Source organism: Rhinoderma darwinii, chromosome 4 (genome assembly GCF_050947455.1).
Source record: "Rhinoderma darwinii isolate aRhiDar2 chromosome 4, aRhiDar2.hap1, whole genome shotgun sequence".
Lineage (NCBI taxonomy): Eukaryota > Metazoa > Chordata > Amphibia > Anura > Rhinodermatidae > Rhinoderma > Rhinoderma darwinii.
Window position 1 is genome coordinate 360952314 of NC_134690.1, and position 16989 is coordinate 360969302.

Here is a 16989-nt window from a genome sequence, read left to right on the forward strand (position 1 = left end):
ACATAAAGAAATTCCTGCAAACTGACAGTATGCTTTTGAACCAGACCAGATTCAGCAGGACAGTCCCGGATTCCGTGCGGTGTCCTGGGCAGCCAGTGGAATGTCCTGGTTTCAACTGTATCTGCATCCTCAGGATGCAGATACAGTTGATTCCAAAGGTGGATCACGCAGCCATCAGCTCCCTGCTCCACCATTCACTATGTAATGCCGGCCGTGAGCTGTTCAACACAGACAGGCGCAATACAGTGATGCATGGGAATGGGTTTGGTGAGTATTTAAAAAAAAAAAAATATTAGGCATTATGGGGGCATTATACTATATGGGGGGCAGCTATGAAGGCATTATACAGTTTGGTCGCAAATATTGGGGCTTTATACTGTATAGGGGCTGCTATGGGGGCATCATACTGTATGAAGGCAGCTAGGGTGCATTATACTGTGTGGGGACAGTTATGGGGCATTATATTGTATATGGGAAGCTATGGGGGTATTATACTGTGTGGGAGGCAATATTGGGTATTAAAATGTGTGGGGGCAGCTATATGGGTGTTATACTGTGTAGAGGGCAGACATGGGGGCATTATACTGTGAGGGGGCACTGTATGACATTACACTGTTTGGGGGGCTCTATGGGGTTTTATACTTCTCATTACTTTTATCGATCATCTCTTGGTTTAGTGTTACTTAAGGGTAGGCCCACACGGAGCAGCCCTGACACGGTCGCCACGCGGCTAAGTACTGCGCCGGCACCATGTTCAGTGCAGCTGTCAAACAGCCTGTTAGTGGCCACTTGTTAACGCGGGTAAACCGTCCCTTTATCTGCAAAATCGTGCGGCCATGAATTAATACACCCTTTATGGCCGCACGATTTTGCAAATTACAACAACTTACCCCCTATTCATTTGCTATGGCAGCGCCGGAAAAAGCCGAACACTGCACTCGGCTATCTCCGGCGCACCCATAGAGAATGAATTTAGCGGCAGTGCGCATGCGCATGTAACTGGAATACCCCTTAAAGAGGTATTCGACAGCCGCTCCTACATAGTGCCAGCGCGGATGTTGGCCGCGTTGCGACTGTGTCAGGGCCGCTCCGTACCCTTAAACTGGTAATCCCTATTCTTTATTTCTCATCAGGTGCTAAATGTCCCATTTTTTGTAAACATGAATCTTGTATTTTTAAACTAAAGAAATGGTGAAATATATAAAAGAACCAATCCTCCATACCATGCATAACTTTTACCAAACTAACATCCTGCAACAGGTGAACTGTCCCCTCTGTAATGTTTTACTGACACTTTTCTTGACAGCATAACTGTCTATGCTTTTTTAATAAACAGAGCATTTCTATTTGCATTCCTGTGCATACCGGTGAGTAATCCTGCAACGTGACATTCCTCTGCTTTATTGAAAAATATCTCCTATACCTTTAATACGCGCAGTTTTGTTTTAAATCCTGCACACTTTATTACCACTGGAGATAATAAAATCTGTAAAATACGGGTAAAATAGCATAATAGCCTGAGCAAGACCTACCTGTAAATACACTATATTATATATATAGGGGGAGATTTTCTAACAAAATGTAACATCAACAGTTTTAAAAAGTGGCTATAAAAATGTGTTTAAATAAGAGGAGTAAAATGTGAAAAGAAAAAAAAGACATGATTCATATTTTGAAGCATAATATTTGTGTATATGTTGTGACATGGTCACTGCTGGATGGAGTCAAAAATGTAATGTTTTCCTTTTACAGCAGCCAGAATGTGTGATTGACCAGGGAACATGCTATTTCACCAGTGTTGGTCTTCTGAAAGACCTGGAACAAGGGTCTGGTTGCTGGAGTGAGCAGAGAAGTTCACCCCACCAGGTCGTGGCAATTAAGCATTAAGTGTGCAGTCCCGCATTAAAGAGGCTCTGTCACCAGATTTTGCAACCCCTATCTGCTATTGCAGCAGATCGGCGCTGCAATGTAGATTACAGTAACGTTTTTATTTTTAAAAAACGAGCATTTTTGGCCAAGTTATGACCATTTTTGTACTTATGCAAATGAGGCTTGCAAAAGTACAACTGGGCGTGTTTAAAAGTAAAAGTACAACTGGGCGTGTATTATGTGCGTACATCGGGGCGTGTTTACTACTATTACTAGCTGGGCGTTCTGACGAGAAGTATCATCCACTTCTCTTCAGAACGCCCAGCTTCTGGCAGTGCAGACACAGCCGTGTTCTCGAGAGATCACGCTGTGACGTCACTTCCCCAGGTCCTGCATCGTGTCAGACGAGCGAGGACACATCGGCACCAGAGGCTACAGATGATTCTGCAGCAGCATCGGCGTTTGCAGGTAAATCGATGTAGCTACTTACCTGCAAACCCTGATGCTGCTGCAGAATCAACTGTAGCCTCTGGTGCCGATGTGGCCGACACGATGCAGGACCTGTGAGTGACGTCACAGATCTGCACTGCCAGAAGCTGGGCGTTCTGAAGAGAAGTGGATGATACTTCTCATCAGAGCGCCCAGCTAGTAAAAGTATTAAAAACGCCCCGATGTACGCATATAATACACGCCCAGTTGTACTTTTACTTTTCAACACGCCCAGTTGTACTTTTGCAAGCCTCATTTGCATAAATACAAAAATGGCCATAACTTGGCCAAAAATGCTCGTTTTTTAAAAATAAAAACGTTACTGTAATCTACATTGCAGCGCCGATCTGCTGCAATAGCAGATAGGGGTTGCAAAATCTGGTGACAGAGCCTCTTTAAGTGTGCAGTCCCGCTAAACCTAGACTTTTTGAAGCGTTACTGATTGATTTTAACTGTTGAGTAATAGCTGCAGTCCACAAGATTGGATGCAATTCAATGTATCCATATGGACTGCAGTTGTAGCTTAATAGTTAAAATCAATCAGCAACACTACAAAAAGTCTACGTGTAGTTCTGGCCTGTAAGGGGTTTCCCAACATCGTTTTTGTAATTTTCTATACCTTAATATCTGTTACCTGTGTCCAGACTATGTTACGCACCTGTTTTTACGGCTCATTTCCTTCATTATATGCTTCCTGCGTGTATTATCCAGTTTGTTTACCTCGGTCTTTTGTTGTGAATGTCCGTTTCCTGTTCTGAATAAACACTACAAATCCCATGATTCCAAGCGATTCTCCCAAAACCTCTCCTTCATCTATCTCGGAATCAGAAGGCGGAGTAGGAGTAGATTGTAACACCCCTTAGAAGTGAGTATAGTCACGTCACTTATGACGTAACCGTCCATTCTGATAGCGGGAACCCGGAAATTACAGCATGTATGCGGCTGAGCAGGAAGTTCGGATTTTGGGTTAGCGAGGCGTCACGTGACCAAAGAAGAAATATACTGCTACGAACATCTGATGAAACGCAAGTACATTGAAAAAATATTTGGTTGTACATGTTTAGTTAGGCAGTCGAGGATTTATTGGTTCCGGAAAACTCCTTTAAAGAATGGTGTAAAGCTGGCCATACATTTTATATAGCTGTTTGGCCGACAGCTATTCCTTCTAACCACCCCCCCATACACATGTCTTCTCTCCACCAACATCTGCCGTAGAGGAAAGTAGGGACACCGCCATACACATAAGATGATCGGCCAGTCCCGTCGAAATCGGCGGGCTTTCGCCCATATACATCTATCGTGTATAGAGAGCCTAAGGCAGTCACAAGCAGCCTGTGAAGGAAGAGAAACCAAAGCTCCCAGCCTGGGGAAGACAGGCAATGCTGGGCGGTAGGCCTAGAGCCTGATAGCGAGGGACGCTATGGGGGGAGATGTATTAAAGGGGTTATCTGGGGGCCAAAAATTGCGTTGCAATAATATTGTTATGTGAAACATAGTCACTTACTATTATACTTTAATTTAAAATTCAGTACTAAATGGTGCAGCTCAAACCTCATGAATTGTTCCCGGAAGGCCTGGAGCTTTTCTAATAATGACGACGCTCCCACAAGTTTTAAAGAGAGTAGTAATAATAATAATAATAATAATAATAATAATTAATAATAATCTGCCCCCTAGAGTTTTAAACGAATGGCTATATGCACATTTTGTTTTATTTATTTTTTAAGATAAAAAAAATTTTGTGCAGTGTCTCCTTATAAAAAAAACATAGCCACCTTACCCCTTCCAGTGTAAATAATGACAGCCACAGTGTCCCCTATACGCAGTGACAACAAAATTGTCAACTAGGCACAGTGGGGCAGACTTACTGGCGTAAATATATGGCACCACTTTTACCAGCATATGCAATTATGCCAGAAAAAGCAGACGGGGCTTCATTATCTGGAGGTTTCTAAATAGAAAAGTGTCGGAAAACAATCCTAGGTTCGACCTGGCGTTGTTGTCGCCCTGTTTATGAATTTTGCGCACGCTGCCCTGGGACAGAGACTGGTGTACTACTCATACATTGTGCTAGTAATAATAAGACTAGTTTCACACACAGCGTTTATCCCAAAAACACTGCGGCCAGATGATACATAAAAGTCTAAAGTGAAATATGAAGTGTTTGGGTTTTTTTTTCTTTTTGGTGCCATTATTTTGGAGGTTTCTTTTTTTTTTTTTTTTTTTTAAAAAGCAGCATGCTCTAGGTATGATGTTTTCACTGCCATATTCCCATGGCCTCTTTCTAATAAGACTTGAAAAACGCCAGAAAATTACAGGTTACAGGTGTAACAAATTGAAAAGACGGCAATAAAAACGACCGGTAAAAAAACACTGACTGAAAAACGCTTAAAATTCATGGCATTTTTTTACAATTAAAAAAAAATCGACCCCACTGTCTATAAAACAAACAAAAAACACCTACTTTTTTACCCTACTGCGCCATCAAACTTCCACCATTTCTTCTGTCTCCTTCAATGTTATGGAAAAAAATGCCTCATTCAGCAAGAATGCAGGTTATCACAAAACACATCCTGGCACTGCAGAAGTTGGACATTACATTGTGTAGTCGCCTCAACTTGACCACGTTTTTACAAGAAATTATTGGTCGGCAAATGTTGTACACTACACTTGTCTAGGATGCTCTGAAGAAATCTCTCACTCACTCACTCATTGATTGAAATATATTTTTTATTATATATTTTTATTAACTATTTTTAGATTATTAGCTATTTTATTACTTAACTACTTCTCCCATTCTATCCTTGTCTCCAGATTCCAGAAGTGACATCTCAATAGTGTTATTGTTCTGTTGTGATTCAGTAACCACAGCAGCCTGACCACAGACCCAGACAATACATATTATCTCTTCTTACAGCGCGGGCAATGCTTGCAAGCGCAATGACTAAAAGATGAATATGTATTGCATTATTCTTGATGTCACAATTCTTATGTCACCAACTGGTAATGATAAACTTCTTCACCTATTCTATATAATATTGTGAAAACTCACAGATGTTAAAGATGCTTGTGTCCTTATTGACATCTGATGTAACTGGATGTCATAGTATGTGGGGGGGAGTATGGAGTGGGTTCACAGATTGAGCCCGTGCCATGCCCATCGGGTGTCAACTGTATGTTACAACCAACACCTCATAGTAACCGTTTAAGCACTTGGATGTCGCAATTCAGTAGCGACTGGTAAAAATCATAATACATTTCAATACATAAGTAATGCAGTGAATTGTACCAGCGATCTAATGTTTGCTTGTTCAAGTCCCTTAGGGGGAGAGAAAAAAAAAAGTAAAGGGTACCTAAACTTTAAAAAATCATTTCTGACATGTCATAGTGACATGTCATAGGTTTTGATCAGTGGAGGTCTGGACACTGAGACCCCTACCGATCACTAAAACAAAGCGGCAGAAGCACTCGGAGAGCGCTGAGCCGCTTAGTTTCTGATCGGCTTTCCGAGCAATTGGTGTACGGGCTCATAGACTCTCTATTGAGCCTGTACAGCAATTGCTCAACTTTCGAGAGAAGCCGCTTAGCGCTCACCTGAGTTCTTCTGCTGCTTTGTTTTAGCAATCGGTGGGGGTCTTGGTGCTCGGACCCTCGCCAATTAAAACTTCTGACATGTCACTATGACATGTCAGAAGCTTTTGGAAAGTTTAGTTACCCTTGAAGAAATACTGTAGTTATATAAAGTTTTTAGTTATGTACAAAAAATAAAAAGATATTAAAGTAAAAGCCTTTTTACATTTTCCCCCTAAAGTAATGTAAGAGCTAAAAAATAAATAAACATAAGCAGTATAGTTGCATCTGTAAAAATAACCAACTATTACAAAATAACATTATTTATCCCGCAGGGGGAATGCTGTAACAATAAAAAAATTAAAAACGCCTCTTGAATTTTTTGTCACCTTAGGGCCCCAAAAAAATGGAATACAAAGAGAACAAAAAGTCATTAGAACCAATAAACGATAGCTCACCCTTCATAAAAAGATAAAAGTTACGATCCTCAGAATATGGAAACACAAAACTTTTTTTTTAGTTTCCTTTTGAAAAATTAGAAAATTGTAAAGAACTATATATATTGGGTATATATTAGGTATACTAATATATATGAAAAGGTATTGTCCTGCAACACTAAGTTAACATGTTTTTACCGCATGGTGAACGCTGTAAGAACTAAACCTAAATAGCAATAGAGGAAGTCCACTCCACAAATATTATTTTTCTAGTTTCATACGGCTATGTTGCCGAAAAAAATGTTGCCGAAAAAACTAAAAAGTTATGATGGAGAGTGGCAATGCGTTAACCACTCTTGCTGATTAAACTAATTGTAGGAGAAAAAAGGTTTTTACTAACACGCCTGTAGAGGTGAAATTGTCTATAGAAGAAGGTTAAAGTGGCACAAAATCTATTAATTCATAAAACATGCCCCGCTATGGGCATTTAAGATACAGCGTCCTTTAGCACCTTAATGCCGAATTCACATGCGATGGAAATACTGCTTTCAACTATGTAGTCCTCGGCCAGAGGAACGCAAGCTCTCTGGCATGGGATTCCTCTCCTAGAGGGAACCCCTGACCTCACTGTCCATACATGGACAATGACGACAGGTGTTCCTCCTGGAGTGAAATCCCCTGCCAGAGCGCGGCCGACGCTCTGGCTGGGGGTTGCGATCCTATAGGGAGCTCCTGACGTCACTGTCCATGTATGGACAATGACGTCAGGGGCTCCTCCTGGAGCGGAATCTCCAGCCACAGAGTAGCCGATGCTCAGGCTGGGGATTCCGCTCCTAGGGGGAACCCCTGACGTCACTGTCCATATATGGACAATGACGTCAGGGGCCCCTTCTGGAGTGGAATTCCTGGCCACTGCGTTGCTGACACTCTGGCTTTGGATTCTGCTACTAGAGTGTGCCCCAATGGCCCTATCTGAAGGGAACACTGTGGCGCTATCGACATGGACACTGTGTGGCACTATCTACATGGGCACTGTGGCACTATCTATGTGGGCACTGGCACTTTATATCTGGGCACTGGCATTAGGGGTAGCTAAGGTGGCATTATACTCGATGGGGGCATCTGTGTGGGCATTATACTGTATGGGGCCATCTGTGTGGGCATTATACTGTATGGGTGAATCAATATTGGTTTTATACTGTATGCAGCTTTTTGGCATTATACTGTGTGGGGGCAGCTATAGGGGCATTATACTCTTTGCGATACTTGAATGTTGGGAGGTATGCTGTACCACAGACCAGATCAGTTTCTGGCTGTTTTGGGGGTATGCCCCACGATTTGGGTTTTGAAATGTTGTTAAATATGGGAAGTGGCAGTCTCCATTTGACCGAAGCCAAGGAGCTAAAGGGAAGATAGGCACTCTGCATAAAACCACATCCCATTGTTTCAATATTTTCATAGTCTCCGGAGTTCTAATAAATGTAGGATGATTAAGGCCACATGCACAGGACTGTAGTTTTTGTAGTTATCCGTAATTGCAGATAAAATACTGACATGTTCACTTCTATCGGCCACGGACACCTTCTCGTATATTTACGGGAATGTGTCCGGGCCGTAGAAATGAGCCGAAAAAATAGGATGAGTCCTATTTTTCACATTTACAAACCATGTTCCTATACTTGTTACTGTGAGCACAGTCCGCAAATGCGGATGACACCTTGTGGCCCGTCCATGCAGTATTTACTGACCATAAATACTGCATGGCCGTGTGCATGGGGCCTAAGTGTACAACAAAACACATTAGTGGAGCCATACAACCAATCAGTTTTAAGTTCTTATTCTTCAGAAACGTCGTTGAAAATGTAAGCAGCAACCTGACTGGTTACTATAAAAACTGCTCTACTTTTTCCTTTGCACTAGTTTTCACAAATCTCCATCACTATGACAAACAGTTGTATAAAGAAAGTTACTAAGTTGTTAAACCTTTCTTGTTTTTGTTTTAATATCAGGTAGGTTATAAGATTATGTTGAAACGTACAAAAAAATAAATACATCAATGTTTTTGATTACAGGGCGCTCACTGGTGCAAGCCCTTTCCACAATCCAAAACAGTCATGATGCGACCAGCAGGGTTATCATGTTTCGCGATGTAGACAAGAATTGTGCCTGATGTCTATAAACAAATCAGCCTTGGAATTTTCCATAGTGCAGAAAAGATTTGGCCTGAATGCAAAAGTTCTATTGTAGCGCTATGTATTTTTTTTTCCATTTCTTTTTGGCAAGGAAACTTGCAAGTAAACTAGAAAGAATTGTGGACCCCCCCCCCCCCCTCAGCTACTACACCAGGGGATGTGCAAACTTCTACATGTCCAGTGCAGCTGGTGCATATTGTCACATAACGTCTCATTCCACTAGACAAGGGCTGCATCAATGTTGGTGGAGGTGCCTGGGCAAAACATTTGAGGCCCCCCTCCCCAGTAATAGTGTGATATAATGTGTGGCTAATAATGTATGTCCCACCTCCTCTCCCTTTGTTTACCCTCTTAAGCCTTATTCAGATGAATGTTGTATACGTCCATGTGCTGCCTGTTAAAAAAACGGACAAGACACGGACCTATGAAATTCAATGGGGCTATTTATACATGCGTTGTTTTTCACGCAGCGTGTGTCCGTTGCGTGAAACTTACTGCAATCCCTATTCTGATCCGTTTCGCGGACCATGTCGCCCATTGTAGTCTATGCGTGCGTGACTATCACGGACAGCACATGGGCGTCATCTGTGTGCTGTCCGTGATTCACACACCAGTTGCTAAAGAAATGCTGGAAAAAAAAATTATCAATAAAAAAATGTGCAGCAACACTGACATGAAAAACACACAGAACAAACACTGATGGCACATGGAACTGCAATGCATGAAAAACGGTGCGTTTTTTACAGACACAAAATGGACACGTTTCTGTGAATCAGGCCTTAGTCCGATTTCCCACACATCATTAACACTGCGGAATTTCCACAACTGAATTCTGTGCGGAAAATCCACAGCAGTTACCGTTGCAGCAAAGTGGGTGAGATTTCTGCAAATCTCAGCCACACGCTGCGGGAAAAAATAGCAAAAAAGTCCTGCAGAAAGTGTTCTGTGGTGACTCTTTCAAATATGCAGCATTTACGAAGCAATATGTGCAGCAAAACCTAATAATCTGCAGAGTATACTGCTTTCAGGAACATACCCTAAGGCCGGGTTCCCATCGGTAGTAAAACTATACAGCGTATCCGATCTGGAACCCACAGAACATTCTATCCGAAAAACCGCACCACATTGTAGAAAGCAGCGGTAGACAAAAAAAACACTCATACTTACCCCAGCCGTTGTCATGCTGACGCATCCCTCCTTTGACGTCTGGTCCAGCCTACCTGAATGATGCTGAATGACACTGCAGCCCATGTGACCGCTGCAGCCTGTAATTGGCTGCAGCAGTCACATGGGATGAAACGTCACCCCAGGGGGCCCTATTGGAGGAAGAAGTAGTGAGTTCTGGGTAAGTATAAACTTTTTTTTTTTAGTTGCGATTTTTGCGGCGGAATTGCATATTTGTTGCGGGTTTTGCATCCCCATTGAAGTCAATGGGGAAAACCTGCCACAGGAAACATACGAAAACGCAGCATAAATTTACATGATGCAGATTTGAAATCCGCACCGCAGGTCAATATAGTAAAGTTTTCACTGCATTTTTTTTCAACAGTGTGAGCATGAGATTTTCAAAATCTCTTCCCCTTTGCTGCTACTGTAAATGCAGAATTTCAGTACAGAATTCCGTTGCGGAAATTCCGCAGCGTTTACACTACGTGGGAACCCAGCCTAAGGGCCTGTTTATATCAGCGTCAGGTTCCATTCATCAGTTCGGTTTGACTTTTCCATTGGAGGAACTGAAGCCAAATGGAAACCATAGCTTCTGTTTGTATTATCATTGATTTCTATGGTAATGCTTCTGTTGCAATTGGTTTCTGTTTGTTTCCGTTCCGTAAGGATTCAGTTTTTCATGGAAACAATAGCGTAGTCGACTACGCTATTGATTCTGCTGAAAAAACGGAACCTTACAGAACAGAAACAAACAGAAACCAATTATTAAATCAGACGCTCACAGAGGTACAGTATGGGCTCCCACAGGCTATAGCAGATTTATCACATTACAGATCTGTACAATAGAGATCCTTAAAGCAGCCATGTGCATGAGCTGGGCAAATAACACTGAGCATTTACCAGGCTGCTATCCTGGCAATAAAATCAGATTGTGGGATTTTCAAGCAACCTGACTATCTGCAATATACTGGTCATCTGACAACATGCTTAATAGAATGTGGTTGACAACCCCAAGAGTGATCATAATAGGGAATTTCCTAAATGGCAATTCCATAATGTAAAGCTGCTATTAAAAAGGAGTTATGTGGGGACCGAAAAGTATTAGCAGTGCACTGCAGTGAGTACACTCGCTAATATACATTCCGGTCCCCCGTCGGGCTAATTATACGATTTTAAGAGATTTTTAAAGCAGTAGCGGGGGAACGGAAGTCTAGTTGCAAAGCCTTCCTTCATGACGGCACAACTCTTCGTCATGTGACCGGCTCCGCTGTACTCTATGTAATTGCTGAACTACTGCTACTGCTTGTACATAGCGTACAGCGGGGCCGGTCACATGATGAAGAGTCGTGTCGTCATGAAGGTAGACTGTGCCACTAGACTTCCGGTCCTCCGCCAGCGCTGTAAAAATCTCTGAAAATCTCATAATCAGCGCAAGGGGGGACCGGAATATATATTAGCGTGTATACTGACATACTGCAGTGAGTACACTGATAATACTTTTCGGTCCCCACATAACCCCTTTAAAATTCCTCCCTTTACAAGTAGGAATTCAGGGGGGGGGGGGGATCAACCTTATCTGTCCCTGCATGTATTGTCAGCATCACAATAAAGTGGTTAATCTCCTTTAAAGTGTAGCTAAGGGCATGTTCAGACGTGGCGGAATTCTGCAAACACTGTCCGAATCAATGCCGCACATAATCCGCGTTGCAGATTCCGTTGCGGGTTTGGCTAAAATGTTAGGTAAAATGCTGCGGATTTGTCGTTGCGGATTCAGGTGCAGATCACACCCTGCTCTCTTTCAAACATTCCATCCCAGTCTGGGTATAGACCTCAACACACATAGGTCCAGCCAGAATGATGAAATATCCTGTTCCTGAAAGCAATCCGCAACGCAACACACATAACATCTGCAGATTTAATTGCGTCATTTTGAAACTCCATTGAAGTGAATGGAGAAATTCCGCAACAACTACGCATCAAGCCTGCAACAGACAGTGCATGCTGCGGACAAAAAATTCCGCACCACAGCCTATGGTCCGCAGCGGAGATTTCCACAACGTCTGCATGAAGATAACTAAAAAGGTGTGGAAACCAATGGACAAACTGTCTGAAGCGGATTTGCACTGCGAACTATCCGCAGCGGAATTCCACAGCAATTACGCCACGTCTGAACATGCCCTAAACGTTTGACAAACTTCTGACATGTCATAGAGACATGTCAGAAGTTTGGATCGGTGGGGGTCCAAGCACTGAGACCCCCACCAATCGCTAGAACGAAGCAGCTGAAGTGCTCGTGTGAGCGCTCAGCCGCTTTGTGTCTGTACGGCTATTTCCAGAAATAAATGTATCGTGTACAGACTCAGTAGAAAGTCCATGAGCCCGTACTCCGATACATCGGCTTTCCGGAAAAAGCCTAACAGACACGAAGCGGCTGAGCGCTCACACGAGCACTTCAGCTACTTCGTTCTAGCGATTGGTGGGGGTCTCAGTGCTTGGACCCCCACCAATCCAAACTTCTGACATGTCTGTATGACATGTCAGAAGTTTGTCAAACGTTTAGCTACACTTTAATTACAATAATACAGAACAATTTCTAAACAGCAGGGCATTATATATGTAAACAATAGACCTATACCCTGATGCCCCTTAGCACCAAGTGGGGTTGGCATCATGATTTATGATAGTTCACAAACAATCGTAAGGGGTTATGCAGAATTTAATTGACATAATAAGATATTTCTTGATTCATTTATTAGGAATCTGATGAATAAACGATGTCACTTTATAGAGTTGTGCAGCAATCTGTTACCAGCACAAAAATGTCCCGAGCGGCTCCAGCCCTTCCTTCCAGGCACTTCCTTCCTTATTCACCGCTGTTGGAGCATATAAAGCTTGGTACAAACGTGTGTATGATACGGATCTCACTGGCTGCACTACCCACTGCCACTCTGCTGCCAGCATTCTGTGCCACGCCGCCCCGATGCAGCTCTACTACTTTACCTGCAGCGCGCTCGTCTTTGCGCAGCTGGCGCAGGTGGCGCTCCAAGAAGAACTCCAGTCGGAGTTTGTTTGCTTAGACATGAACTGCTATTCTGTATCCTGGAACAATTATCGCTCTGCTAAGTCAAGACAAAGCTGCAAAGAGAAGAATGGAGACTTAATGACCGTAAAGAGCTCCGTACAGGCTGATGTCATCGCTATGTTTATGGCCAAGTCGCACAAAGAAGACGCCAGGGTGTGGATCGGGCTGGAGCACCCACATAGAACGGATTGCACAGACCTGCAGCAGCCTCTCAGGGGCTTTACCTGGGTGACAGGTGACAGCAACACTGACTATACCAACTGGAAGAATAATGAGAAGAAGTGCGGTGCCCTGTGCGTCACTGTGCGCAAAGATGGGACGTGGGAAGAGACTGATTGTGGCGACAAGCCAGATGGCTACTTGTGTGAGATAACTTATTCCTTACCCTGTTTTCCTCTAGTCTTACCTTCCTCTTCCTACAATGTCAGCTACTACCACCCATCCCTTGGAATAGGTCACACTGGGAGTCCTGTGTTTCCACCTGGCACCATTGCAGACATCTCCTCATTCCCAAACATTATGAGTTTATCTTGTGAAGAGAAAGGTAATGGGATTGTGACTTGGAGCAGTGAGACCCCCGGAGCCTGGAGCTGTCTGATTGAGAAAGGAGGATGTGAGAATGAATGTGTAGAAGAATCTGACACTGCAAAGTGCAAGTGTCCTTCAGGATCAGAGCTCAAAGCTGACCACAGGAGCTGCACCAAACCTTGTGACCCCAGTCCCTGCAGCCAGCACTGTGCCCTTGTTTCAGATCCACCAGGGTTCCAATGTATGTGTTCTGAGGGCTATATAATAGCAGCTGATGGAAAAACATGTGAAGATATTGATGACTGTGCAGCCAGCCCCTATATCTGTGAACATCACTGCACAAATACATTTGGAGGATTTGTCTGTGATTGCAAACCTGGTTTTGAGATGGTTAATGTAAATTGTTCTGCTCAAGGTGACTGTGTGGCAGATTGTAAAGACATTGACGAGTGTGAGACCAGTATGTGTGAACATGAGTGCAAAAATTATGAAGGGGGCCACAAATGTGTTTGTCATGAAGGATTTGTCATTGATGAAAATAATTTGAATAAATGCAAACAGTTCTGCAACACAGCTAGCTGCAAGGCGGACTGTAATGCTGGGAAGTCATGCAGGTGCCCTCCTGGCTACATAGTGGATCAAAATGAGGATGGGGACAATATATGCACTGATGTGGACGAATGTGATGCATTCCCTTGTGACGGGTTGTGTGTGAATACATTTGGATCATTCCTTTGTACCTGCCCTGAGAACTACACTATCCACAATGATGAAAGTATTCCACCAACAGCAGCACCTTCAGATATACCTTTGGACAAACCACCATCTACCAGTAGACCAGCAGATATCTACAGTCTACAGCCTACTATAATGTGGGGTATAGGCTTTGGAGTATTATCTATGTTCATTGTCCTGATAGCAATGCTGTGTTACAGGATGAGGAGACACTACATATACCAGCATGATCTGGATTATAACTATAAAAATATTGACAAGGATGTAGTACTTAAAAAAATAATGATGGAACCTCATTGGCGGCTTTAGTGCTTAAAATCCAAGGTATATTCAAGGTATATATAGACTAAACTGTGCAACACTGAAGACAGAGACTACATACAATATGTGACTATGACCTCCCAGTGGACACAATTCAAGCCTTTTACACGCTGGAGACAAAAGTTTATAGCTATCGTCAACACTACCAGTAGGAGGTACTGGGGGGCAAAGCAGAATTATTTTTGGAAGTAGTTATTCTGTGACACATCCGTAAATGTGCACCACTTTAAACCAGAGAATTCCTCCTTGTATATTGGAGCGGGTGAGTAGGCGCATGTCAGCAGACACCAGCTATTCTTAAGAAGATTTCTACCCGAACATAAAAATGAAAATATTATTAGGGCATGTTCAGAAGTGGCGGAATTGCTGTTGAATTCATCTGCGGATGTTTTTTCCATTGTTTTCTATACACTTTTAGGTAACTTAGTTCAGACGTTGCAGACAATAAGGGTATGTTCACACGGCCACGTCAATTACATATGAAATTACGGAGCTGTTTTCAGGCGAAAACAGCTCCTGAATTTCAGACGTAATTGCTCGTACACACGTTTTTCGCGGCGTCCATTACAGACGTAATTGGAGCTATTTTTCAATGGAGTCAATGAAAAACGGCTCCAATTACGTCCCAAGAAGTGACATGCACTTCTTTGAGGCGGCCGTCTTTTTACGCGCCGTCTTTTGACAGCGGTGCGTAAAAAAAAAGCCCAGACGGTTTGGAGCCGTTTTTTCGGCCGTAATTCCAGGCGTAAAACGCCTGAATTACGTCTGTAAATAGGGCATGTGAACGGAATTTAGGCTGCGGTGCAGAATTTTCATTCCGCAGCATGCATGGCTGCCTGCGGAAAAGCAACCAGTTTTCACTGCAGATTTCAGGCTTTGCAATGCAAAGGCTGAAATCTGCGGCAGGTCCGCTGTGATATCCACAACGTCTGAATTACCTGTCAAGTATGCAAATGTTGCTGCAGATAGGTTGAGTGATTGCTGTGAATTTGCAGCGGATTAATTCTGCCACGTCTGAACATGGCCTTATAGCAGTAGCTAAAGTTTGTTAATATTGTTTTTATTTACAAAAATATTGTAATTTTACTTTTCAGTCGCAGCCACCATTGTTAAAAGTGTCAACTAGATCCACGGCCATATAAACTTTGTAACAGTTTCCAAGAAACAAATGGTTAACGGTCACTTTCTCACGGTGCACATATGTAGCCACCTTTATCTTGACTTTTAACGCATTAAATACACAGTCAAGAAACTTTCACTTGACGTCCTTAATGGCTTTTCAATGGCTTTTGTTGTGTGAGATCACGCTGCAGAAAATTGTCAGTCAAGATAAACTTGGCTACATCTGTACTATTCAAATGAACACAGCAGTTGCCGTTTGAGGTAATAATTCAAAACTGACAAACAATATGACGGTGGATCTGGTTGTGGGCGCTACAAACAGCATTAACTTCTAATTTATAAATATATTACCATTATAAAGTTTGGTTGAAAATGTTTTTTTAAAACAACGTTGGTTTTCTATTTCATAGGAAGACTAGAGGATAGCATTCAGAGAAGGACTGAAAGTGATCTAGGACCCCCAGAGATGATCCCTTCCCAACCACTATCAAGGGGGAAGCTGGGGGGACTGATGGACCATGTGTCCTGGGTGTGGGCAAAGGGGTGGGGCAGTAAATCACTGTGTTGGCCAGGGTATTTAGATACAGGGCTAGGGCAGCAATCTGAATATTTGCTTTTTGGTGAGGTAAAGTCTAGCTACAGTATGAGGTTGGATTCACACGAGCACATTACGTCCGTAATGGACGGAACGTGTTTCGGCCGCAAGTCCTGGACCGAACACAGTGCAGGGAGCCGGGCTCCTAGCATCATAGTTATGTACGATGCTAGGAGTCCCTGCCTCGCTGCCGGACAACTGTCCCGTACTGTAATCATGTTTTCAGTACGGGACAGTTGTCCTGCAGTGAGGCAGGGACTCCTAGCGTAGTACATAACTATGATGCTAGGAGCCCGGCTCCCTGCACTGTGTTCGGTCCGGGACTTGCGGCCGAAATATGTTCCGTCCATTACGGACGTAATGTGCTCGTGTGAATCCAGCCTAACTCTGACCACTATAGCCATGATCCACTTCATTTGGGTTAATACATTTTATTTGATGAGTACTTATCACTTCTGTCTTTTTAAGGAGTGTAGTAACTAAGGGGCCATGGGACCGCGGGCACTGCCCTCATAATGCCTTAATGGTCAGTCTGCGCTTCTAATATTAAATCTCTGTGAGCTTATTACTAGAATGCTTCAGTAAAAGCATTCCTATACATTAGTAGTATAGGAAGAGCATGGGAGCCTACCATGTATATCTGCTCCTAGTACTACAGCTGTGTTCTTTGTTTATTTTGAACAGTATATTACAGCATATTTCGTTTTATTCTGCATTCAGAATGCATTCTAGCTATTCAGCGTATTGAATTTTTCATTTCGATTTCTTAACCAGTCGCTGTGATGGATGCAGCTCTTTAAAGTTACAATCGTTTGCAAGTATATCATATCAGCACAATACTTATATCGGCTTTTGTTGAATTCTCTTATATGTCCTTATAAT

At 42.9% G+C, this 16989-nt stretch overlaps 1 protein-coding gene across 1 annotated transcript; it reads left to right on the forward strand.

Moving 5' to 3' along the window:
- Window positions 1-12662: 12662 nt before the first annotated feature.
- Window positions 12663-16154, forward strand: LOC142761332 (thrombomodulin-like). The gene has a single exon (XM_075864519.1). The coding sequence runs from the start codon at window positions 12705-12707 to the stop codon at window positions 14376-14378; it is 1674 nt and encodes a 557-aa protein (XP_075720634.1). The 5' UTR covers window positions 12663-12704; the 3' UTR covers window positions 14379-16154.
- The last annotated feature ends 835 nt before the right edge of the window (window positions 16155-16989 follow it).

Excerpts from the sequence above, each read along its gene's own strand:
- LOC142761332 (XM_075864519.1), top strand. The coding sequence starts at position 12,705 with ATGCAGCTCTACTACTTTACCTGCAGCGCGCTCGTCTTTGCGCAGCTG.